The following is a 24,554-nucleotide window of genomic DNA, read 5'->3' on the forward strand; positions in this document are numbered from 1 at the left end:
TCCTCAGACGGCAGTCCGGGCCTGTGGGTCAAGCTGAGCTCTCTAGCACCACCCCGAGGGCCTCCCGTCCACTGGGACTCTGGAGGGATGTGGCACCTGCTCCCTGGGCGGGGACCGCTCTTGCCTGGTGACCCCTCCTGGTCTCCGTGGCACAGAGGTGTTCCGGGGACTCCTCTGTGGGCAGTGCTGTCCCCTGCCTGTGGATGGCGGGCTGGCTCAGTGACCCCTCCCCAGCCCCCAGCAACATGGGGCAGCCACATCAGGGCTTCGACGCGGGCCTCTGAGCTTCGCGGCCCACCCCTGAGGAGAGCCGGGGCTGAGGCTGGCCCTGCCCCCGCAGTAGGGGATCCTTTAGCCTGTGTTGGGCCCCATCCTTGTGCCATGTGGCCATGGCTCCGGAGTGACCTCCCTGGCAGGGACCCTGCGGCCCCTCCGCTAAAGGCAGCCTCTTGCCGGAGGAGGCTGGGTGCTGACCAGTCTGCCCGCAGCCCCTCACCCGGCGACCCCGGGCGGGCGGGGAGGAGGGGCCTCCAGCTGAGAAGTGGGGAGGAGGAGAGCGGAAGGAAGCCCGGGGCCTCTCCGGGATCGCCCCGGCGGGTCGGGGCGGGACGCGGCCCGTGGTCCAGGGGCGCTGGGCAGGCAGCCAGGGCCGGCACTGGCCAGATGGGGGCGAGCGGGCCCTGCGGCCCCCGGGGAGGGGTCCGGCCGGCGTCGCGGGGGCGAGCGGCCGCGGGCGGCGAGGTCCCTCCCGGGAGGCGGGCGCGGGGGAGGCCGCGGGGGGAGGGGGCCGGAGCCGCGCCGCGCGCAGAGCGGGAGGCAGAGCCGAGGGCGGAGCGGAGCGCGGCGGGCGCGGCGAGCGCGCGGGCCGGGCGGCCGAGGACCCCGGGAGCGCCGCGTCCCCTGCCCCGCGCCGGCCCCGCGCCTCCTCCCCGGCCGGCGGCGGTGGGTGCGCGGCGGGCTGACCTCTGCAGAGGCGGCGGGGGCTCAGCATCGGGCCGGGGCCGGGGGGGCGCCGGGGCCGGGGGGCGGCGCTCCGGCCCGGCCCGGCCCCGCCCGATGTCCATGAGCGCCAACACCATGATCTTCATGATTCTGGGGGCGTCGATCGTGATGGTGAGCGGAGGGGCTTCCCGCGCGCCCGCTCCCCGCACCCGCTCCCGCCTCCGCGCCCGCGCGCCGCCTCCCCCTCCCGCGCCTTGTTTACCGGCCCGGGCGGCCTGCGCTCCCCCATCCCCAGCGCGTCGGCCCCCGCCGGGGGGCGCCGGCCCAGCCTGTCGCTCCTCGGCGCTGACCGGTCATGGGCTCTTCCAGGCCATCGCGTGCTTGATGGACATGAACGCGCTGCTGGACCGATTCCACAACTACATCCTCCCGCACCTGCGGGGCGAGGACCGCGTCTGCCACTGCAACTGTGGCCGGTGAGTCTGCGCCCAGAGGGGCACACGCGTGATCACACATGTGGGGTGGAGGTGGGGCCCACTGGGGCTCCAGCGAGCGCCATGCAGGCCGGGCTGCAAGGCCCAGCTGGGCCAGGCCGGTGGGGGCTGCTGAGGCTGGCGCCAGGCCGGGTGGGGGAAGGACCGGCCAGCTTCCGTGGCACAGAGGTGTTCCGGGAGTGGGGAGCATGCCCGAGGCAGTAGGACCCCCTCCCAAATTGCCTTTAGAGAAAGGGCCCGCGGGTGACGGGCAGAACGGGTCCAGGGCCTCCTGGCCCGGGGCGTGGAGACCAGGAGAGCAGCAGCCCAGCCTGGTGTCCCGGGAGGGATCCTGCGCACGGCTATGCCCACAGAGGACACCATCCTCCTCCCTGGGCCCTGAGCTGTGTCCATGAAATTTCCTGGGAGCCAGCTAGGGGGAAGAGCAGAAGGTCAAGGTGGGCAGGGCCTACCTTGAGGGGCATCTGGCCCAACCCCCTCGCTGTCCACGGGAGGAACTGAGGCCGGGGGTGGAGTCTGCTCAAGGTCACACAGAGAGAGGGGAGAGCCCAGGTCCCTACACCCACTTTGTGACCCCCCCCCCCATTCTGTGCACATGTAGTGATGGAGTCTTCCTGGCCATGCATGTTTGTATGTCCATGTACGAAATAAACATCTTCTCATGAGACGCGCATGTGTGTACCGTCTGTGCATATACATGTGCGCACACGCAGCAGCCCCTCGGCCCCACGCACGCTGGGGCCCCCGAGAGAGCGGACAGAGGCTGAGCAGACAGACTTGCCCAGGGCCATGCGGCCGGCAGGGAGAGCAGACAGACTTGCCCAGGGCCATGCGGCCGGCAGGGAGAGCAGACAGACTTGCCCAGGGCCATGCGGCCGGCAGGGAACTCGTGCTCTTGACCCTGCCCTGTGCTGCTGCTCCAGGGACGTGTGCACACGTACTGGGCGAGGGGTGTGTGAGAGACAGGACAGTTTCATGCCTCACTAAGCATGCTACATGCCTGTGCGTGCAGACCGGGTGTCGAAGCAGAACATGGGCAGCAGGGCAGATGGAGATGGGCGTGTAAACGGCCCTCACGAGTGTTGGCCAGGAATCATCCGGAGTGCTGGCTGGGTGGCCACACCCTCGCGGAGATCCGCGTGTTCCTGCCTGGTGCGCACGGCCCAAGGCCAAGGAGCGGCAGGAGGTCAGCTCCACGCTCCCTGGGCCGACCCAGCCTGGGGGTGTGAGCGGGGGTCCTGAGACCCTCCCGGAGACCGGAGGTGTGCCCGCCACCGGCCCAGGGTTCAGCTCCCTAAACATTAGTGAGGCCCATTTTCCGTGCAGGGCTGTTGCAGTGTGACCTGCACATGTGTGCCTAAGACCTCACACTGAGGCCCTTTTGGGCAGACAGGGTGTGTTTTCAGAGTGTATTTGCTCCGGGGATGTGCATGGGTCATATGTAGTGTCCAGAGTACACGTGGATTGTGTAAAACAAGCGCCCATGGAGTGCAAGCCACAGCGAGGCCTGAGTGCACAGCTTAGACACAGACAACACGAGAGCCACGCCTGCTGTAGGCGTAGAGTGTTTCCGTGTGTGTATGTGTCCATGTATGTGTGCTTTGTACACGTCACTACATACAGGATGTGTCAATTCCGTGTACAAAGTATTCTTGTATATTGACAACATGCATGTGTATGCGCAGTACATGTGTGTAACACAATATACAGCACCCGTGTGCGCCCTGTGGGCACAGTGAATGTCTGCAGGGTGCAGTCTGGCATATCAGGCCTCTGTGTACGAACCACGTACACATGTTGCCACAACGGACTCGACTTGTGTGTACACCCCGTTTGCAGAGAAGGCGCACACACACTTGTGTGCCTTCTACATGCCGATACGGAGAATTTTATACAGAGGACACGTGTGTAAATGCTGTGAAGCGTGCGTGCCAGCAGGCTGTGTCTGTGGGTGCACACCCGTGCGTATGCCACGGTGCCCACAGAGAGGATGGCTGTGCGCAAAGCCCAGTGCATGTGCATCTCCATGTGACACGCACCGTGCTCGTGCCCGGGCGAGCGTGCACATGCACACATGTGGAGCTCATGGGCCGAGTCCATGGTATACACGCCATGTCCTGTGCATGTGGCCGGCGTGTATACACAACATGCGTCCGACCTCAGACACATGCAACATGCGTGGCCCAGGCAGGACACATGTATGCACACATCACGGACATACGTGTGCACGTGGGTGACCTGAGCCCCCACCTGCCCCCCCCCACCCCGGGGCCTGCCTGACTTGGAGGAAGGAGGAGGGCAAGGAGCAGGGGAAGAGCGGCAGGTGCTAGGACAGCGATGGGGGCACAGGTCATGACCTTTGACCCCCTGGAGGTCCCCCCCCCACCCCCCACCCCCGGGGCAGTCGGGGCCCTGGCCTTGTCCTACTTGCAGGGGCGTTTCTGGCTTCCTCGGTGACTCCATCTTCAAGTTTCCTGCCCTGTCCAGGGGTAGGAAGTCGTGGTCCCGAGGAAGACCCTCCCTGTCGGGGTCGGGAAGGCAGGAGGGCAGGAGATGGCGGCGACGCTCAGTGTTACCAGCTGCTGGAGGCCTGGCCACAGGGTGACGAAGGGCGTCCTCTGCCGCTACGCATTCCGGCGCTCAGCAAGGGTTCTCCGTCCCTATTGATGACTGATGAGGGCCATTGGCGAGCTGTGGCCACATGAGCTACGGCCGCCACCATGTGTCAGGCAGTCCTCTCCAACTAACCCAGGTGTGGTGGTCCCTGCTCAAGGGGCCGTGGTGGCTGAGGCCCCACCTACTCTGGACAAGCTGAGCCGGATGGGCTCCAGGAGTCCCCAGGGGAGCGGGAGGGGGGTAACATGGGGCCTGCCCGCTGCTGTCTCCACGGGGTGGAAAGCACTGTGTGGCCCCCACTGGCACAGGGATGTCGGTGATGGACGGGCAACAGGGGCCTGGGGTCAGGGATGTCCTGGGGGGTTTCCGTTTGTGAGGAGGTCCCTGGGGGGCCGGGGAGGGTGGCTCATGTTCAGTTGCGAGGGGGGGACGGGGACCCATCTCAGCTGGAGACCAGGCAGAGGTGTCGACATGTAACCGAGGGAAGATGGGGAGAAGCAGGTTGGGGAGGGAGGAGCTATTTTTAGGTGCAAATCTGAGGTGTCTGTAGATCCCACGTGGAGACGCCATGCAGGCAGCTGGAGCTCAGAGCAGACGTGGGGTGCCGCGGGGACGTGCTGGGGGTGGAGAGTTGGAGAAGCCAGCTGAGGGACTCGGTAGGAGGGGAGCCAGGCAGGCGCACCCCAAGGTGGCTCCTGCACTTCGGGGAAGGAGGGGCCCCAGGGTGACTGGGGGCTCAGGGTGCGCGGACCCCACACGCCTCGGGCACCCAGGTCCTGCAGCTTCTTCTCCCCGGCCCTCCTGTCGGTGGTGGGGGGGCGTGGAGCCCAGAGTCTGTTGCCCTGGGTACTGGTCTCTGGGCAGGGCCACCCAACCCGGGATCGTGGGGCCCAAAGGGCTTCCTGGAGGAAGAGAGGATCCAGGCAGGCCTGAGGCTAGAGGGAGCCTTGTGGGGAGGGTTCAGTGTGGCCTCCGCCTGGATTGTCAAGGGAGGGGAGGCTGAGGGGAACGGCCCAGGCCTCAGTGGGTGCTGGGATGCAGGGGACAGACCATGGTCCAGGGTCTGTCCCAGGACCTGGGATCTGTGTGGGGCACGGTTAAGGGGGTGCCCCCGGGCCTCAAGCACAGAGAACTGGGGCAGGGGAGGTTCCTGCAAGGGACAGAGGGGCAAAAGGAAGACCAGAGGTCCAAGGCAGGGCTCATCCCACGTGGCTTTCCTTGGAGGGGAAGCTGAGGAAAGGGCGGAGTGACTGCAGGGTGGGAGGGAGAGGCCAGAGGGGCAGTGCCCCAGGAGCCAGTGGGGGCCTCTGGGCACAGGCCCACGGGCGGGCTGTGACCCTGTCACTGGGCGGGGGCACCCCGCCTGGGCCCTCGCCCCGGTACGCCTTCTCCACCTGCGCTGTGCTCCTGTCACCGTGTCAGGGTTGCCTCTGAGCCCCGGGCTGGGCAGAGGGACGAGGGTGATGCGTGGAGGCCAGCCACTGGACTTCACGCTGACCTATGACCTCGCACACTCCCATCCTGCGGGCAGCCTCCCACCTGGTGACCCGGGTCCTGGGCGAGTGCGCTGGCCCCTCCCGACCTCAGCACCCCACAAGGTCTGCTTCAAAGACCCCTGCAGGCAAACGGGTGCAGCTTGCCCGCCCCGCGGGACAGGTGCCAGCCCGCCCTGCCGCCCCCAGGCACCACGTCCACTACGTGATCCCGTACGACGGGGACCAGTCTGTGGTGGACGCCTCCGAGAACTACTTCGTGACAGACAACGTCACCAAGCAGGAGATCGACCTCATGCTGGGGCTGCTGCTCGGCTTCTGCATCAGCTGGTTCCTGGTGTGGATGGACGGCGTCCTGCACTGCGCCGTGCGCGCCTGGAGGGCGGGCCGGCGCTACGGTGAGTGCGCGGCGCGGGGACCCGGAGACAGCCTCGTCCGCGCCGGGGCCACGCCCTCTCCCACGCCCACGCCATGCCCACTCCCGGCCCCGCCCACCAGCCCACGCCCTGACCGCGCCCCCCGCCCCGCAGACGGCTCGTGGACCTGGCTGCCCAAGCTGTGCAGCCTGCGGGAGCTGGGCCGGCGGCCACACAGGCCGTTCGAGGAGGCGGCCGGGAACATGGTGCATGTGAAGCAGAAACTCTACCACAACGGGCACCCGAGCCCGCGGCACCTCTGAGCCGCGCGCAGGACTCGCGGGGCCGCCGGCCACCGCGCCCACGCTCACGGGACTGGACGGCCGGCCCGGGCCAGGGCGCCCGCGGCCGTCGGGCGCGTCCGGCGGAAGGTGCTGTCTCCTCTTCTTTTTATAAAGGGGGTCGGGGTGGGGCCGGGGCGGGGGCGCGGGGACAGCGGCACCGGGGGCGCGGGTGGGACCGCCCGCCCAGCCCAGGACCACGTCCGCCGCTGGAAACCAGCGGCTTCCTGTGCGCCCGCGTCTGTCTCTCCGTCCGTCCGTCTGGTTTCCGGAGCCGGAGCCAGTTCTGCCGGAGGCGAGCACGGCCGGGAGCCGGGTGCGCCCACGTCTGCACACGGGGGCACGTGCATGAGGCGTGTGCGCCCGCGGCCCGCAGTGGGGGCGCGGGCAGGGGTCCGGGGGAGGCCCGGGCCCAGCAATAAGGCTTCTGAGCCCCGCGGCGGCAGCCCGGGTCGGGCGCCTCACTGTGACTCCCACCCCTGCTGGTCAGTAAATTCTCTAGAAAGCTCCAGCCTCTGCCTCTTCTTTTTGCCTCTGCCCCAGGGATCCGCACATCAGCCATGAGACAGACACTGAGACGTATCTGTCAGTTTTTATTAGATTCTGGATAAAAAGACCCCCAATTCCAATCCGGGAGAACTTCGCCTTCTGTGGGCTGGCAGTCCCCCCGCTCCACACATCCTTGGCCATCGCGGGTCGCTGGGCTGGTTCTTGGCACCCGGCTTTATGGGTTCACAGACCTCAAGGGCACTGCCCTCCCGAGGACAGCTGGGCTGCACAGAGGTCAGCTCTGCTCATCATGGGCTCGGGTCTGGCCCTGGGAGGGACTGGGCAAGGTCAGGTCCTTGGCCGGGCCCCCTACTGCTGGTCACTGCTGCAGCAGCCAGCATCTGCCTGGGACGCTGTGCTGCCAGCTTGGCCGCTGCCCCGGGCATGGCGGACAGTGCCTGCTCCCCGTCTGGGCCGGGCTTGGAGGGACATGTCTCCCGGGAGTGTCCTGGGGGCGGCTGCGGGGTCAGGGGAACCAACCCCACCTCAAGGCTGCACCGCGCAGCTGGTCCTGAGCAGAGGCCTTTAATGCTGCCCTGCCGCCCTGGGCCTGACCAGAGGAAGGTTACACACGCCGGGAGGGGGGCGGCTGTGTGGTGTCACCACGTCCGCTGGGAGCTGGGGCACCTGGTCAGCGTGCTGCAGGTGTCCAGGCCCGGCTCACTCGGCCTGTGAACTTGGGAGCGGGGGCCGGCTCCCCTCTGCCTTCAGCCACTGCATCTTCTGCTTGTGCTGCTGGATGGCATCCTGGACCCGGGCGTCCATCATGGCCTCGGTGAGGACCCCATCCTCAGAGGCATACGCCATGGCCTGGCAGGGGAAGAGAGCACTGAGGCAGGGCAGCACAGGGGCTGCCCGCGTGGGGGAAGGGCCTCAGCCTGAGGCTCCTCAGGGCCCACCAGTCACCACTCACCCGTGTAGGCCAGGCCTGACCCAGGGACAAGGCAGCCTGGCCAGCCCCATCCTTGCTGCACTCGCCGCCCAGAACCCAACTCCTCTGGGGCAGGGGCAAGTGGGGCAAAGCGTGGGCTGCTCTCCCGGGCCTGCGCTCAGCTGCAGGAGGGGCCTGGCCGCTCAGCATGAGGCGCACGCCGACATGCGGCAGCACACACGTGCTCGCAGGCGACCCTGCAGCCCAGAGCAGCTGCCATCCCTGCAAAACCCGGGGCCCTGCCCGCGCCCCCGGCTGGTGCCAGTGCTGGCTGCTCCACTGGCTTTCTCAGTGGCTTTCGAAGAAAAGAAACCCAGAGGCCCGCTGTCAGGGGGCAACCCAGCCCTCAACCGCAGACCGGAGGGCCCTGCCCCCTGGACAGCAGGGCTCAGGGCCAACGAGCAGCCAACAGAACCACCACAGGCCACGCAGACACCAGGAGAGGCAGAGCCCCCGGGGCCAAACTGCCCTCCACGCAGAGCGCTCGGGGCCCCACTGTCTGCAGACGGTCCTCCCAGAACCGCAGGCTGCCGTGGTCCGGGCTGCCGGCGGCGCTCTGCACCCGCGATGCCCAGGTTCCCGGGCCGTGCACGTGGGCGGGATGACCACAGTTCGGCTCACCGGGCCCCAGTGTGGGCCACAGCACTTCAGCTGCCCAGGCAGGTCTCCTCTGGCCAGGCTGCGTGCCTCCTGGGTGACCCCGGGCCCCAGCTGCTTCCTGTCACCCAGCTGTGGCTCTGACATGTGCACTCAAGTGTCCACCGAGCAGGGAGCCCAAGCCAGACCAGCTGTTTCTCTCTAGGTCCCTAGGAGCCTCAGCCCACGCAGGACACAGGGAGCAAGTTCCCACCATCCGAGATGACCAGTCACTTTGCTCCCCACACGGCTGTTCTCAGCGCCTGGCTGAAGCTGCAGAGGGAAGGGCCGTCCCTGAGGCCTCCTGCGAGGAGCCCGAGTTCTGCAAAGCAGCTGAGGAGGTGGGGTGGCAGCCAGAGGGGGTCCCTGATGGGGAGGGGCAGGTAGAGGGTGTGCAGCGACTTTACCACGGAGAAGCCAGGTGGGCACCACGGACACCAGGGGATCCAGGCCAACATCCCTGTGATGTCGTGTGGATGTCTGGTGCCCCCTGATACGATGTGAACAGAAGGGGCCCTCACCTCTGGTTTCCTCCAAAAACCCACAATCCCATTCCACTCATGAGAAAGCCATCAGACAGACCCAACGAGGGACGTCCTACAGGACTCCTCAAAACTGCCGGAATCGTCAGAAACAAGGGACGCCTGAGAACTGTCACAGCCCAGAGAAGCCCGAGACAGGAGGACTGAATGTCATGGGCATTTGGGTGGGTTCTGGGAGAGATCACGTCTGAGGTGGAATTGAGGGATGTGGTGAGACGGCCAGTGTGGAGGGAGCTGTGCTAGCCTTGCGACTTTTCTGTGAACCTGGAATTATTCAAAAACAAAAAAAATTCACTGAAAAAAAGCTTAAAGGAGAGCTAACACCCATCCTTCTCAAACTCTTCCAAGCACTGGAGAGGAAGAAACACTTCCTACTCACTCTGAGGTCAGCATCACCCTGATACCAAAACCAGACAAAACACCACACAGAACCAGACCCTCTGTGAAAACTGATGCAAAACGCTCAATGAAATACTAACAACCAAACTCGGTAGCGTATTGAAAGGATTATACACCGCAACCACGTGGGCTTTTTTTCCCTGGAGTGCAAGGATGGTTCACCTAGGGAAGAATCAACCTAGGTAAGTAATTAAGAGAATGAAGGACAAAAAGCACTTGATTGTCTCAATTAATACAGGAAAACATTTGGCAAAAATCAACACCCTTTCTTGATGAAAACAATAAACGAGGGGGAATTCCCTGGCAGGCCAGGGGTTAGGACTCCACACTTTCACTGCCAAGGGCCCAGGCATGATCCCTGGTCAGGGAACTAAGATCCCGCAAGCCGTGCAGCACAGCCAAACAAACAATAAACTAGGAATACGAGGAAATTTCCTCATCCTGATAAAAGCCAGATAAGAAAACATCAGCAAACGTCGTCTCAGTGGTGAGAGACTGAAAGCTTTTCCTCTGAGATCAGGATCAAGGCAAGGATGCCCGTTTTCACCACTTCTAGTCAACAGAGCACTAGAGATTGTAGACAGATCAATCAGGCAGAAAAAAGAAAAGACATCCAGACTGGAAAGGAAGAAGTAAAATTAACTGTCTGCAGGTGATATGATCTTATCATATATAGTAAATCCGAAGTAATAAATTCAGCAAAGTTGCTAGACACAAAATTAATGCACAAAATCATTTGTGTCTCTACACAGTAACACTGAATAATTGGCAAAGTAATTAAGAAAACAATTCTATTTACAACACCATCGAAAAGAATAAAATACTTAGGAATTACCTTACCTAAGAAGGTGAAAGCCTTGTACATTGAATTTTGCTAGAATTAAGGACATGAAAACACAGAAAAATATCTGCGTTCATGCATTGGAAGACAACGTTGTTATGAGGTCAGTACTACCCAACGCAATCTACAGATTCAATGCAATCCCTATCAAAATTTCAATGATGTTTTTTGCAGAAATTAACACACAAAAAATCCACCCCAAAATTCATATGCAATCTCACGGGGCCCCAAGCAGCCAGAACAATCTTCAATAAGAATATGTTGGAAGTCTCCCATATCCCGGTTTTAAAATCTACTACAAAGCTACAGTGATCAAGACAGTGTGGTGGTACTGGCACTAAGACAGACACAGGCCAGTGGAATAGAACAAAGAGCCCAGAAATAAACCCTCACATATGGTCAAGTGACCTCCAACAAGGATGCTGAGATCACTGAATGGAAACGACAGTCTTTTCAACAAGTGGCGCTGGGAAAACTGGATATTCATATACAGAAGAACAAAGTTGTACCCTATATACAAAAATCAACTCTAAATGGATCAGAGATCTAACCATAAGACCTCAAACTATAAACCTCATAGATAAAAACAGATGGGAGAAGCTTCCAGACATTGTATTTAGCAATGACTTGTTGGCTATGACAGTAAAAGCAGCTGACAAAAGAAAAAAAAAAAAATATTGGACTTCATCAAAATTAAAAACTTTTGTGCTTCAAAGGACACTATCAACAGAGTAAAAAAGGCAACCCGCAGAAAAGAGGAAAATGTTTGCAAACTACTGAGACAAAGTTAATATCCAGAATACATAAAGAACCCCTACAATTCAACAAGAAAACCTCAAACAACCCAGTTAAAAAAAGGTCAAAGGACTCGAACAGACCTTTCTCAGAGGAAGTCACACGCATGGCCAACAGGCTCACGACAAGATGCTCAGCATCACTGATCATCAGGGAGCGCGAGTCAACAGCACAGCGAGACACCACCTCACACCCATCAGGATGGCCACTACCAAAAAACAGAAACCAGGGCTGCCCTGGTGGCGCAGTGGTTGAGAGTCCGCCCGCTGATGCAGGGGACACGGGTTCGTGCCCCGGTCCGGGAGGATCCCACATGCTGGCGGAGCGGCTGGGCCCGTGAGCCATGGCCGCTGAGCCTGCGCGTCCGGAGCCTGTGCTCCGCAACGGGAGAGGCCACAGCCATGAGAGACCCGCGTACCGCAAAAAAAAAAAAAAAAAGTTAAAATAATGAGTTTTACGTTTAAAAAAAAAAACAGTAGGTCCCCATGATAGGTAGCTGCAGGGTGAGAAGCACGGACCTGCACTGACAAAACCATCGCACGGGGGTGGCAGCTGCAGCGGGGTCCATGCGACACCAGCAGTTGGGCTTCGGGGAGCAGGTGCACAGGTCCCCGGCTGCTCAGCCTGGAGGGAGGAGGGTGGGCAGGAGTCACCACAGTGGCCCAGCCCCGTGCACCTGGGGCCACAGGGGAGAAACTCCAAGGGGACACACTGACATGTCCTGTCCCAGACGGTGGGACCCCCAAGGCATTCTGGCCCTCTCTCACAGGGGGTGGGGGTGGGGACTAGCAGACGTGCCCAGGGCCCTGCTGCCCAGGGGCTGGACACACAGGGAGCGCAGCCACGGGCTCTGGGCCTCCACACGCAAACGCTCACCCTCACATGCGCGTGCGGGGGCCACTATCCTCAGCTCCCCACACGCAGGCACACACAGGCCTGTCCCCTGGTTCCCCAACGAGCAGGGAGGGCAGGGCAGGGTGGGGGAGGGGAGGTGCGCCAGGGCGCTCCCCACCACTGGGACTGGGCGCCACTGGGACTGAGCCTTTGTCGCCCCCCAGTTCACGCTGAAGCCCTGACCCCCAGTGTGGCTGCACATGGAGATGGGGCTTCTAAGGAAGCGATTCAGGTTGGGCGAGGTCCTAAGGGTGGGGCCCTGATCCTACAGGACTGGCGTCCTTGTACGAAGATACCCCCAAGGGCTCTGCACAAGCACACAGCAAGAAAGCGGCTGGAAGGCAGCCAGGAAGCGGACCCGCATTGGAACCCCCCTCACTGGCATCCTGATTTGGGACCTCCAGCCTCCAGAACCATGAGATGAATGTCTGTTCAAGCGCCTGGCTGTGGCATTTTGTCACGGCCGCCCAGGCTAAGACACCCTGTTCGCCACTCTGTTGGTCGTGGAAACAGCCAACCTCGTGAGGCCTGGTTCCTGAGTGAGGCCAGCCTGGAGCAGGGCACCCTGTGACTCACATGAGGACAGAGTTTGCAATCTGGGGCTGTCCGTTACAGCAGCATGACCTAGTTCATTCTGACTAATACGGCCCCCCTGTGTATCTGGGCAAGGATGTCCAAGCAGATGTCTACGTAGCATTCGTGCTAAGTTAACACTGGCCAGGCTGTCACGTGGCCACACACATGAGCCACTCAGCACCCTCCACCTGGCAAGGACCATATGGGGAAACTTGTTCTGAATGGCTGCACCCAAGGCTCCCGGGAGTCAATGGGCTTCCCTGCCCTGGGCACCCGTGGAACCACTGCTGGGATGTTTCAGATGAAAGCCTGGCTATTGGGAATGACAAGGGCCACTCTGGCCTGTGTGCCCTGAGCCACAAGGTGAAGATGGAATCACCTCCCGTGGTCCAGCTGTCCTCAGGCCCTCAGGACTCAGCAAACCCATCCAAAAAGCCAGAACGCCTGAGGCCTTCACGCCCCGCAGACAGTCCCGAAAGCAGCAATCTGCCTCTAGGGGCTGGGAAGGCAACGCCCGACTCCTTATCAGGTCAGTCGCCTCCTGGCTCCTCACGTTCTGCGCCCTCCTGCGCCCTCGGGCATGCTCCATCCCTGGCCCAGGCAGTGTCCCCCGGACCCTCCACCCGTCTGCAGTTTGCTGTGCCAACTGTCCTGGGCCCCAGCTTGGGACAAAGCCCAGGTTCCTAAGACCCTGAGCTTGATGACCACCGGACACGCTGATTTGAGAGGGCCACGCCTGACCTGAGCCAGAATGACACTGGGAAGGACCATAACGCGCGAAGCCACGGACGGCCCTGGCCCATCCTCCCTGCTGCGGGGGGCAGAGGGTGGTGGCGGGAAGGGAGGGCATCATGTCACGTCTGTGCAGAAAATCACTCAGAAACACCCTGGTGGGGGGGAGGTGCAGGTGCCAGCCCAGTCACCTTTCGACAACTCTGAGGGTCCCTGGCTCGGTCGGGCTCTGGCCTGCGGGGCGCATCCCCAGCTCACCTGCCACGCCACAGCAAGCTGGGAGATCTCCCGGCCCGACATGCCCTCTGTCAGCTGTGCGATCTCTGAGCACTTCTTCCCGTAGTCAAACTGGGCCAGCTTCAAGCGCCTGGTAAAGAATTCCCAAGTGATGCCTGGGCGCCCACAGGACCCGGGCCAGAGCAGAGGCCCATGAGGGACCCAGGCTCCCACACAGACGGAGAGCAGGAGCCTGTGCTGGGAAACCCCAGGCGGGACACGTCCGACCCCCTCACTTTAATGAGCTACCCCCTGCCCAACGTCCACTGCTGGGGCCAGGTCTGGCTGTTCCACCTTCCTACCCTGCTGGGCAAATGTCCCTTCCTCGTGGAGCCCAAGACGGGGCCTGGGTGGGGCACATGCTGGGCTTAGGGGCGGCCGTGGGGCCGTTCAGGATGTGGGAGAACGGAGGAGCTCCGGGGGGCCTGTTCCCAGCTCCACCGCCTGCCTGGGGGCAGGGACCCCGCCCAGCACTCAGACAGCGGCCGAGCTCCTAATCCCGCCCCGGCAGGCGGATGCCAGGCCCAGTCAGGCCTGGCTGAAGGCCCAAGAGAGCCCGCTCAGACTCCTGTGAAAAAGTGCTCAGAACCTCAGGCTGCACGCAGTGTCCAGGCTGCAGCTGGGCTAGGATGCGCCATCGGGAGCTGGAGCAGGGTGGGGAGGTGGGGGACTGGGGCCAGCCAGGGGCAAAAGGAAAAAGAGACCCAGATAAGAGAGCTTGGGGGCAGCTGTCAGACAGGTGGCAGGGGCAGGCAAAGCCCGCCGCAGAGCAGAAGATGGCTCAGCAGCGCCAGGCGGGAACCAGGTCGGTGGGGCTGAGATCTGGTCCCCGGAGAGGGTTACAAATAGACCAGCGCTGGCTTATCTGGAACGCTCCCGACAACAGCGAGAGAGGGCCTGGACGAGCAGGGAGGGCACCCCCGGCCTGGTGGGCCCCGCCGTGTGCTGGGGAGGGGCCCCAGAGGGAGGCTCAGCGAGGCCAGAAGTGGGCCGGCACAGCCCGCCACTGCCAGGGCCTGACTGTGGCCTGGATCTGAGCGTTTCAAAGGCGGGACGGGGCAGCAGGGCCTCCAGTGATGGGCGATCATGACCCCACACGTGAAACCCAGGGGCAGGGGCACGGGCGGGGAGCGGCCGTGGTGGCGGGGACACTTACTGCTTTCCTTCTGTGGCTGGTTTAAGAACATACTTGTCAAAATACAGCCTCACCAGGCGCTCCCGCGCCTCTCGCCGCGGCAGCTCGAAGCCGACCATCTCGCCGATGCGGTCGTTGATGGCCCAGTCCAGCTGCTCGGGCTGGTTGGTGGCCAGGACCAGCATGAACCTGCAGCCGGCACACGGCGGGAGCTCAGGGCTCGGGGCCAGCAGAACCCGCCGTGCGGCGTCCTCACACGCGAGACCCTGCCGCACCGGCGCTGCCCTCTGCCTCCCATCCCTCCCTGTCTTGCCCCAGCTCATGCCTCTCCCCGACTGGTGGCCCAGCCATGGAAGCCTCCCTGTGTGCAGGAGGGACGGGGACCCAGGGACCCAGGTCTGAGACAGATCCCTGCCCCTCCCACACCAAGTGCTGGGGTCTTGAAGCCTGGGGCTCAGCTAAGCAGACGTGCCAACTCAGCAGGAACTCGACACGCCCCTGGGGGTCTCAGTGGGGGTAGGGTCTCCACCGGCAGCAGCTGCAGCGGGCAAGGCTAGTGAGTCTGGCATGGTAGCCACGTTGGCTGACCGGCAGGGCTAGATGCCACCAGCGGGCAGGGGGCTGGAGGGACCTCACCCACCTGGAGGAGCAGGATTAGGGGGCCCAGAAGGGCCAGCCCAATCCTAGGGCAACCTGCGACCTGGGGCCCCTGGCTGTGGGGTGAGCCCCTGACAATGCATCTCATGGGCAGCTGGAAATGCCCAGGGCCTGAGCCAAGGGCAGTGGCCTGTGGACGAGCCTGTGCCCCTCGGCTCTGCCTCAGAGACCCCAGCACATTGTTTCTGCAGCTCCACAGACGCCCCACGGCGCCCAACGGGCCGTCCCACTGCGTCCGGCCACGTGGGTCAGGCGTGAGCCTGCTCGGGCGGCCGCCCCACAGCAGCCACGTGAGCTGAGGCAGTGCCACGGCCCCCGCACACGGGCTCTCCTCACTTGCTGCTGTGCTGGCCTGTCCGGTGCAGGAACGCGTTCAGGGTGGCCCTGAGGTCCTCGCTGATCTTCTCCTGCAGAGACAAAAGTCCGGCGTCAGGTCCGCACGCCGGAGTTCTATAAGCAGCCACGGGGGCGCTAAGGAAAGGCTCCGCAGAAAGGCGCAGCCCCCGCTCGCCCACGACAGAATGAATCTAAGTTCGAAGGCTGAAGCTTGACTCCAAAGACGCTGAACTTCCACTTTTCAAATAAAATGGACGAAGAAAGCTCAGCTGAGGAGCAGGTTCCCGGTGACCTTCCCAGGAAGTGCAGACACCGCGGCCCAGGCCGCCCACCCTGCCAGCTCCCCGCCCGCCCTGCCCGCTCCCCAGGCCAGAGGGCGGCCTCCAGAAACTCACAGTTGCTCGCTTCCTGAGAAAGGCATCTGCTTCGTCCACGAAGAGCAGGAGGCTGCAAGGGCAGGGCCACGTGAGGCAGGCAGGGCACGGCCCTGCGGGAACCCCAAACTTTGCACTGCCCCCACCGGGACCCAGATCTTGGCCGCAGACGGGGGCATGTGAAGTACCAGTGTCACGAGAAAGTAACTAAAAATAGGCTGGTGACTCCTTGTCTTAAACGGTTTAAAGTCTCCAGGACTGGGCCTCCCTGGTGGCGCAGTGGTTAAGAATCCGCCTGCCGATGCAGGGGACACGGGTTCAGGCCCTGGTCCGGGAAGATCCCACATGCCGCGGAGCAACTAAGCCCGTGTGCCACAACTACTGAGCCTGTGCTCTAGAGCCCATGAGCCACAACTACTGAGCCCACGTGCCACAACTACTGAAGCCCACGCACCTAGAGCCCGTGCTCCGCAACAAGAGAAGCCACCACAATGAGAAGCCCGCACACCGCAATGAAGAGTAGCCCCCGCTCACTGCAACTAGAGTAAGCCCGCACGCAGCAACCCTAACCCTAACCCTAACCCAAACCCAATGCAACCAAAAATAAATACATAAATAAGTAAGATTTAAAGAAAAAGGAAAAAAGGAAAGAAAAGAATCTGCCAGCCAATGCAGGGGACACAGGTTCAAGCCCTGGTCTGGGAAGATCCCACATGCCGAGGAGCAACTAAGCCCATGCGCCACAACTACCGAGCCTGCGCTCTAGAGACCGTGAGCCACAACTACTGAGCCCGTGAGCAACAACTACTGAGCCTGCACCCTACAGCCCACGAGCCACAACTACTGAGGCCGTGCACCACAACTACTGAGCCTGCATGCCACAACTACTGAAGCCCACGCGCCTAGAGCCCGTGCTCCGCAACAAGAGAAGCCACCACAATGAGAAGCCTGCACACCACAACGAAGAGTAGCCCCCACTCGCCGCAACTAGAGAAAGCCCACGCGCAGCAACGAAGACCTAACGCAGCCAAAAATAAAATAAAACAAAGTCTCTGGGACCAAGAGGCTCCCGGACCTTGGGGACAGGCTGTGGGGAAAGTCACCAACCCCCCTTCCCAGCAGGAGCCCCAGGGCCACCCAGGAGGCACCCAGCTCACCCTCGCCGGCTGGTGTTGGCCCAGTCAAAGACCTTGTGCATGGCGGTCACGCCGTCCCGCCCCATGGGGGCCACATCCCCACCCGTCATGATGGCGTAGTCCATGCCTGAGTGCAGCGCGAGTTTCTGGGTGGGAAAGGCACTTTAACGCCTGCTCCGTCTGCCCTCCAGCCCACCGCCCCGGTCGCTGGGGACCAGACCGCGTGTGGGGAGACGCCCTTCCTGGAAGAGCTGGGCAGGGGCCGCCTCCCATGTGCCCACGGCACCTCTCCCCGGTAGGTGAGACTCCACAACCCCCAGTTACTGTGCCCTCACCTTGGCAAACAGTGTCTTCCCCGTCCCAGGTGGCCCATACATCAGGATGTTCCGGTACACACTCCTGTTCTTCCTGGTGTTCCTCGTGGCAATGGCGATGTCCCGCACACGAGCCTCCAGGCTGGGCTGCCAGGGGACACGAGGTTTGGGGACGCTCTGCCGCTGAGTCCATCCCTCCTGAGTGCCTGGGTCAGTGCGAGAGGCCGCCTCTCCCTGGCTGGGGCTCAGCCAGTAAACCGGACTCCAGGAAGGCCGAGCAGCCCCGCCCGGGCAGGAAGGTCCCAGGGACAGGCAGCCCCACTTACGCTGAGGACGACGCCCTCCAATGCGTCCTGAGGCTTACTGAGGAGCCGCCTGCTGACCTGCGGGGCGCGGGGGGGTATCAGGGTCAACGGCGGCGCCCACGGTGCAGCCGCCCCAGAACACGCGTTACCAGCTGTCCTGGAGAAGGCTGGCAGGGGAGACTGTCGGCGACACTGACCTCTAGCGACAGCCCACAGCACTGCCCGTGGGTGCACAGCACCCAGGCCAGGCAGGAAGCCTGGCTCCCCTCGAGGAAGGCAGCCGACACAGGGCTGCTTCCAGCGACTTATCTTACGGGTAGATGGCTTGCTGGAGCCCCAGAAGTTTGTATACAAGCTCCAGTCCACCCAGGGGGACGGTCATGCCCACAGACCCACAGAGGGACGGAGCAGACTGGCGTGAGGGTGCCCCCAGTGCTGACGCCACAGGGCCAGAGGAATAGCGTCAGGAAAGAGAGCCAAATGCAAACCTGTGAGCAGGGGAACAGGGCAGTATTGGGTAAAAAGGGGAAAAGGGTCACGTGTGCGACTCGGCCGTAAGGCCACACGGACCCAGGAGGCCCGCGGTCACCTGCACAGGGTGCCTCAGCAGCTCCAGCACCGTGATCCGAGAGGTCTCCCGCACCAGGGACGGCTTCCCCAGCCGCGTCTCCACGTAGCGCCCTATGGCCGACGTGGCGTTCTTGGCGGAATAGATGCCGACGGCCAGCAGCGTCAGCCCAGCCACCTGGAACAGGGCAGGGGAGGCAGGTGGTGCCCACCTCATCCCCGGCAGAAAAGAGGGGCTCCCCCACCAGCTCCCTGAGTCTCAGCCGGGCCCCACCAGTACCTTTCCAAAGGGCAGGCACTGGTGTGGAGATAAAACGGACGCCTGGCACCCCTCCCACACCCTCCTCCCAGCCCCACCAGGGCCAACACTGAGCTGTTCCGAGCGCCCCAAACACAAAGGCTGCGTCACTTGTGGCTTTCCAGTGGCAGTGGGGGGCGCGGGGGCAGCGACCGCCTCAGCCCTAGGTCTGTGAACGCTCAGAGCGCCAGGCGCCTCTCACAGCCAGCAGAGACCCCGACGCGTGACACAGACCGCAAGGAAAACGGCAGCGTTGTTTACCGTGGCTGTCACTTTGTCCCAGTCTGTCACAAAGGCCTGGAATCCTTCACCAAACACGGTGCCAGCCGTCCTGCAGGGGAAGCAGTGGCATGACTGGGAAGGAATCGGGCTGTGCCCGTGCGCCTAGCCCAGGCTCCAAGGTCAGCCCCAAAGGTCACCGCAGAAGGACCGGCCAGCGGAGTAGTGGGGTGCCTGCTCAGGGGAAGGGGCGAGAGGATGCCCGCTGGGCACGGCCTCACCTGATGGACTCCAGGATGGTCTGGCGCTGCTCAGCAGCCTTCAGGCGGATCTGCTCGCGGGTGATGTCAGCATTGTCGCGCTCAGCCTTGGCCCGGGCACGCGCCTCGGCCTCCACCCGCAGCATCTCGTTCTTGTGCCGAAGCTCCATCTCCCGCTCCACGGTGGCTGCCCAGGGAGAGCGGGGAGCAGCGCTCAGCCCGAGGCCCCCCGACCCAGGATGAAGCGCAAGCGCAGGGTACCCCCCGGGTACCCCCCCACCCCCCTCTCCCAAGGGTCTCTGCGCCCGCTGCTTCACGCTGCTTGGGAAGCACAGGGCCTGAAGCAAGGCCCGTGGCCCTTGGCCCGTGAGCTCCCAGGCCAGGGCCCTACCTCGCCGCAGGGCCTCCTGCTTCTGCACGGACTCCTCCTGCTTCCGTAAGTTCTCCTCGTTGAGAAGTTGCTGAAAAGGAGCCACAAGGGAGAGGGAAGGGCTTCGAGTTCAGGAAACGGTCAACATCACACCAACAGGTTAGCTGCTCTGGCCTCAGAGATGTCCCCATCGCCCCAGGGGCTCCGACCCCAGGGGATGGTCGCCTTGAGGCCTGCAGGCTGCACGGCCCGAGGCAGGAGCCGCGGCCCCCAGCCTAGCTCGGCCTCAGAGCAGCCCTGACCCATAGCTGTCCTCACAAAACAGGCTTTTTGCTGGACTGTTTAATTTAAAAACTAAAACGCCCACAACAGGCTCGACGTTTGAATGCCCCCCCACAGACCCGTTTGAATGCCCCTCACAGACCCGTCAGTCAGGGTCCCACCCGGGAGACCCTTGGGGTGGTGCGGGCAGATCCCCACCCCTCCAAGGTAGTGGTTACTGCCGGGCAGACCCCAGGCTCTGGCCCCCACCCGCCCCAAGGGATGCCCACGCCCTCAGGGAAGACAGGCGGCTGGGCAGAGTTCACCTGCTGCTTCAGCTGGTCCTCATAGCGCTGCCGGGACAGCTTATCCTGGTACTGGGCCCTCTAGGGAGGGAAAGGGTGGTGTGCACACGGCCCGGGCACAGAAGCCATGGTCCAGGGTGGGACTCGGCGGGCGCGGGGCCCGAGGAGCGCCCCGCATGCCCCAGCCCCGCCGCCTTACGGCCTGGTGCTGCCGCGTCTCCTCACTCAGGGTCTTCCTCCGCTCCTCGGCCTGCACCCGGACCTGCTCGCCCTTCAGCTGCTCCACGGCGGCCTCATACTCCTGCGCGACACACCAGCCGCCCTGAGCCCAGGGCCTGGCCAGGCCTCCCGCCCCGACGCCCCTCCCCTGCGTGGGCTCCAAGGAGCCGGACAGCCTGTGCAGCGCCTGGGCAGGGATGCAGCCTGGTCTGCACCCCACAGGCCTGTGGGTGCTCAGCTGTAGCCTCACCTAGGCCCAGGAGGACCCAGACCCACAAGCAGAGAGAAGCCAGGAAAACGGACAGGGCCAGGCCCCAAAGCAGCCAGACGGTCTCCTGGGGCGCCTGTCACTCCCCCAGCCCCCTACACCGTTTCCGCCGCGCTTATGCCACGTGCTTGCTTTCTGATTCGCTTTACAACAGCCCGCGGTGGAGGGTAGAGCCTGTGCCTTTCCTACGCTCGCTCACTACGTGCTCAGAGTGACGGCAGGAGTCCCCCCTCGGGGAGACCAGACTCCTCACCCACATCTGCCCTTCCAGATAGTTCTGTACAAAACTCAGGCCACACACCTGTCTTTGATCCCCGCTTCCCTCAAATCCTAGAGGGAGGAGCTGCACCCACCGCCCATGTCCTGTCTGTCCGGGGGCCCCTCAGCCTCGGGGCTGCAGCCCACCTCTGCCAGCACCACACCCACACTCACCTTGAGCTTGGCCTGATGTTCCAGCTGAAGCGTCTGCTCCTGCATCTGTGCCAGACTCAGCGCCTCCTTGGCGTGTCCTGCAGCGGGGGCAGGTGTGTGGGCATCAGGACACCGGGCGAGTGTTCACAAGTGCCAGGGGCTGCTCAGGGACACCACAGCCCACCTCGACCTGAGCGCACGCGTGGCCACCCTGGTCGGACCTGCTCAGCCACCCCTCCCTCCAAGGGCCACCTGTGTATGCTCCATCCCCAGCGGAAAGCGTGTGTGCGCGGTCTGCCCCCAGGGGACTGTCACACTCCAAAGGGTTCCATCAGAGAGGCTGTCCCCTGCCCGCCTGTTGACAGCAGGAGGGTCAACATGATGGTCGTTTCCCCATTAAACAAAAAGCAAGCCTGTGGCTAGAACGTCCTTTATTTCTCCAGTGCGAACATTTTTCCTGAGCCTCTGATACCTGTTACTGATTCACAGACAGGCAAGCACAGGCAGGCAAGAACGTAAGGGGCAAACAAGGATTAAACCAGAAGGAAGGGACTTCCCTGGTGGTCCAGTGGCTAAGACTCTGTGCTCCCAGTGCAGGGGTCTAGGTCCCTGGTCAGGGAACTAGATCGTACATGTCACAACTACGAGTTCGCATGCCGCAACTAAGACCTGGTGCAGCCAAATAAATAAATGTTAAAAAAAAAAAAACCAAAACCCAGAAAGAAGCCGATGCACATAGGCTGACAGCTCTTCACAGGCCACATGTTAGAAACACGTGTGTGTGTGATTGACAACTTCCAGGTGTATTCTCTTCATCAGCGGAATTCACATGTGGAAATATGTGGGTATCCGGTGCTCTCCTTGCTGAAAACGCCTGCACGTCGGGCCTCTCTAATAGATCCGCGATGACAGAGTTCTCCTGTGCGCCACGCTTCACTACAAAAACTTTCTAACACATAAAAGCACGGAGAGAAGGTTGGGACCCCATGAGCCCACCTCCCTGATGCTACCACGCTCCCAGGTTGCTGCCCGCACGTCCACCCTTCTCCCCCCCCACCACAATCTGTCTTATTTTTTGAGGCCTTCAAGGTAAGCAGCAGACCCCAGGACCCCAAGCTGCAGCACCTGCATCACTGACTACAGCGTAACCCCTGGGGCTCGCTGGCTCCAAGCACGTGTTTGGCACGTGGTGGAAGCTCTAGGGCTGAGGTAGGCTGGGGCTCGTGGTTTGGCTTCAGAGTATGGGGAGGACCTGCAGCTGGCCTGCTTACTCACGCCGTGACCTTTGACAGGTAGGCTGACTGCTCCGAGCACCTTGCCTGCCAATGGAGCAGGGCGCTCCCTCCCCCGACCCGTGGAGTGAGATGGAGAAAGCACGGAAATCGCTCAGCACAGGAACCCGCGAGCCCCCCGATCACAAGCTACGACCTCAGTGCTGACGACGATGACTGTCACCTCGAAGTCGTCCTACACCGAGAGATGTGCGAGCCGCCACGTTAACTGTACCCACCACAGGCAGGCACCCTGTACGTGCGTGGAGCACACAGCTCAAGGCCAACGTGCTGCTCTGGCGTCCAAGGAGGGCCTGGGAAACCTGGGGAACTGGGTAGCATCAGGCTGGGCCCCGAAGGACACAGACAGTGGTCAGGCTGTAAGAAGCAGCTGGGGACGTCTCTGGTTTCCGTGGAGAGAGCAGTGAGGTGAACAAGAGCAGGTACAGGCCAACCAGGGCAGGCACTCTGGCTGTGAACTGGGAGCATCTCCAGACAACAGGCCTGCAGAGGGGCTAAGGACAGAAGGGGCTCAGGCACCCTGGGAAGGAGGGTATGGGGACAGAAAGGGCGGCAGCCCAGGGTGAAACCTCCCCCATCGGCCAGCAGAAAAGCCACGAAGGATGGCAGGAACAAGAATGAAGTAGAGTCCACACTTGAGACAGTATCACTGGATGTGGACGCCAGTGGGGTGGACCATGCCTCTAGGTGGTGGTAGCTAGGGACTCTGCAGGAGATGCTGCTTGCTGGGGAAATGGGGGAGCAGAGGCCAAGGCTCTGGGGACCCAGGTGGAGAATGTCCTGGGGCAAGAGCTCTGGGGCAGCCAGTGCAGGAGACCTGGGAGCAATTCACAGGCAGGAGCAGACAGGAAGTCGCTGCTACCCTCAGACACACCCAAGGCTATTCACACCAGCCTGTACGTACAACTGTGTGGGTTTCAGAGGCCAAGAGTCGGCCTTCACATTTCAAAAGAGGCAAACTTTGAAATTCTGGGCACGGTGAATGGGCCAACCCCCCCAACAAACCTAAAGTATTAGGTCTCGTGTCAGAAGTCTGTCATCATCTGAGGTTTCTTGAAGCCCAACCGTTGTCTCTCAAGCTCCTCTGCAAGCCTCTCTTCAGTCATCAAGTGATAAATGAAATTATCTTGCAAACCTAATACATCTAATATACTTAACACCCACTCTGAAGAGGGACGTGTTCCAGCTAGGCCTAAGGAAACAGGCTGTTCTGTTTTGAATGTCCCTCCCAGGATCTGAGAACCAGAAAGGCTGGAGACCTTTGCCCAGGATGTTCTCGTGGCCCCAGCGGGAAGGCGGGGACTGAGCCACAAAGTGCCAGGCCACCCCCTCCTCAGACAGGAAGACTGTGCTCACCTCTGCTCACAACAAGACTGCTCCATAAAGTCTTCTTTGAGAACAGAGCACCTCTGCTTAAAAGTTTAAGAGCTACTGTATTCTTCCAGCTATTGCCTACTCAGCATGTGCTATATTCCAGACCCTTAATCTTGATCTTGACACAAACTGTTAAAGCCACAAGAAAAAAGAAGCTTATGGAAAAACCCAGGGGCTAAGTGAAGGTACACTCACCGCTGTCTTGAGGGCCTGGGTCAGGAAGGTCATCAACTGGCCCAGGGCTGCTTGATCTGTTGCTTTATAGACCTCGCCTACCTGAACGCTACCTTTTTCCAATGATAAATGCAAATCTGCTTTATTTCCCTTAAGACCAACGCCCCTCAAACACGTTTCCCTTCTTAAGCGGAAAACTGCCAAGCAACCACCGCGGACGGATCCCCTACCAGGCCCCCCCTTGGCCGTTCCACGTGGAGACGGCAAGAGGCGGTAACTGAAGACCAGGGTGCAGCCCTGCCAGCTGCTGCCTGTACCCCTGAGTCCCCTCGGCACCGGTTTCCCCACTTGAAGGACGCGTGGCAACTGGGAAGATGCCAGAGGATCAGGGGATCCCGAACCTCCCTGCACGCAGGGTGGCTCCGGCTGGCTTACCGCTGGAGACCGGTTTCCCCCCGACGGCCACTCGCCGCTCGATCCCTCAGACCACTAAGGGCCACCGTGCCCCCGAGCCCGCCGCCCGGCCGCCCTCCCCGCGCCCAACCCCCGCACTCACGCGAGTGCTCCAGCTCGCGTGCCGCCTTGGCCGCGCGCTCCAGGCCCGTCGGGTCGAAGTTGCTCCATTTGTCCTTGGGCCCAGTCCGGTCCCCCGCGCCGCGGTCCCCGCCGCCCTCGGCCCCGGGCTGCACGGGCGGCAGCGGAAGCGGCGGCCCCGCGCCTTCGCCCTTGGGGCCCTTGATGCCGAAGAGCCACGACATGGCTCGCGAGCTCCACGCGCCGCCGCCGGAACCCGTAGCCGTTCGGACGCGCGCGACGCAGAGCACGGCCCACGCGCCGCGAGCCGGCGGCAGAGACTGCGCAGGCGC

The 24,554-nt window shown here is 62.4% G+C and overlaps 2 protein-coding genes across 6 annotated transcripts; one reads left to right on the top strand and one right to left on the bottom strand.

Moving 5' to 3' along the window:
• The first annotated feature begins 38 nt into the window (after positions 1–38).
• On the top strand, positions 39–6,753 carry TMEM240 (transmembrane protein 240). 2 transcript variants are annotated; one of them, XM_019942312.3, is made up of 4 exons: positions 39–1,113; positions 1,312–1,418; positions 5,735–5,943; positions 6,076–6,753. In XM_019942312.3, exons 1-4 carry the CDS (start codon positions 88–90, stop codon positions 6,222–6,224), a joined length of 1,491 nt encoding a protein of 496 aa, XP_019797871.2. In that variant the 5' UTR covers positions 39–87; the 3' UTR covers positions 6,225–6,753. The 2 variants fall into 2 exon arrangements, with proteins under 2 accessions (XP_019797871.2, XP_019797869.2); XM_019942310.3 differs by having other exon boundaries at positions 5,735–6,753.
• Positions 6,754–6,819: 66 nt separating this feature from the next.
• Positions 6,820–24,554, bottom strand: LOC101324314 (ATPase family AAA domain containing 3A). 4 transcript variants are annotated; one of them, XM_033845326.2, is made up of 18 exons: positions 24,245–24,553; positions 20,870–20,946; positions 20,150–20,251; positions 19,972–20,031; positions 19,406–19,475; positions 19,036–19,201; positions 18,797–18,866; positions 18,260–18,415; positions 17,692–17,748; positions 17,387–17,512; positions 17,073–17,197; positions 15,937–15,988; positions 15,542–15,612; positions 14,570–14,737; positions 13,396–13,504; positions 11,454–11,559; positions 11,019–11,171; positions 6,820–7,601 (listed from the first exon to the last, which is right to left on the bottom strand). In XM_033845326.2, exons 1-18 carry the CDS (start codon positions 24,444–24,446, stop codon positions 7,582–7,584), a joined length of 1,890 nt encoding a protein of 629 aa, XP_033701217.1. In that variant the 5' UTR covers positions 24,447–24,553; the 3' UTR covers positions 6,820–7,581. The 4 variants fall into 4 exon arrangements, with proteins under 4 accessions (XP_033701217.1, XP_033701229.1, XP_033701224.1 ...); XM_073797465.1 differs by lacking the exon at positions 6,820–7,601 and adding an exon at positions 8,666–9,164 and having other exon boundaries at positions 24,245–24,554; XM_033845338.2 differs by lacking the exon at positions 11,019–11,171 and having other exon boundaries at positions 24,245–24,552.

The sequence above is a fragment of the Tursiops truncatus genome, chromosome 1 (assembly GCF_011762595.2).
Source record: "Tursiops truncatus isolate mTurTru1 chromosome 1, mTurTru1.mat.Y, whole genome shotgun sequence".
NCBI lineage: Eukaryota > Metazoa > Chordata > Mammalia > Artiodactyla > Delphinidae > Tursiops > Tursiops truncatus.

Bases quoted from the DNA above. Each gene is read 5' to 3' on its own strand.
- TMEM240 (XM_019942310.3), top strand. From the start codon at position 88: ATGTGGCACCTGCTCCCTGGGCGGGGACCGCTCTTGCCTGGTGACCCC. The intron at 1,114-1,311 runs GTGAGCGGAGGG...GGGCTCTTCCAG, and splicing joins TGGGGGCGTCGATCGTGATG to GCCATCGCGTGCTTGATGGA. The intron at 1,419-5,734 runs GTGAGTCTGCGC...TGCCGCCCCCAG, and splicing joins TGCCACTGCAACTGTGGCCG to GCACCACGTCCACTACGTGA.
- LOC101324314 (XM_073797465.1), bottom strand. From the start codon at position 24,446: ATGTCGTGGCTCTTCGGCATCAAGGGCCCCAAGGGCGAAGGCGCGGGG. The intron at 20,252-20,869 runs GTGAGTGTGGGT...TGTGTCGCGCAG, and splicing joins AACATCAGGCCAAGCTCAAG to GAGTATGAGGCCGCCGTGGA. The intron at 14,738-15,541 runs GTGAGGAGAGCC...TGCCGGCTGCAG, and splicing joins ACAGGCCAGCACAGCAGCAA to GTTCATGCTGGTCCTGGCCA.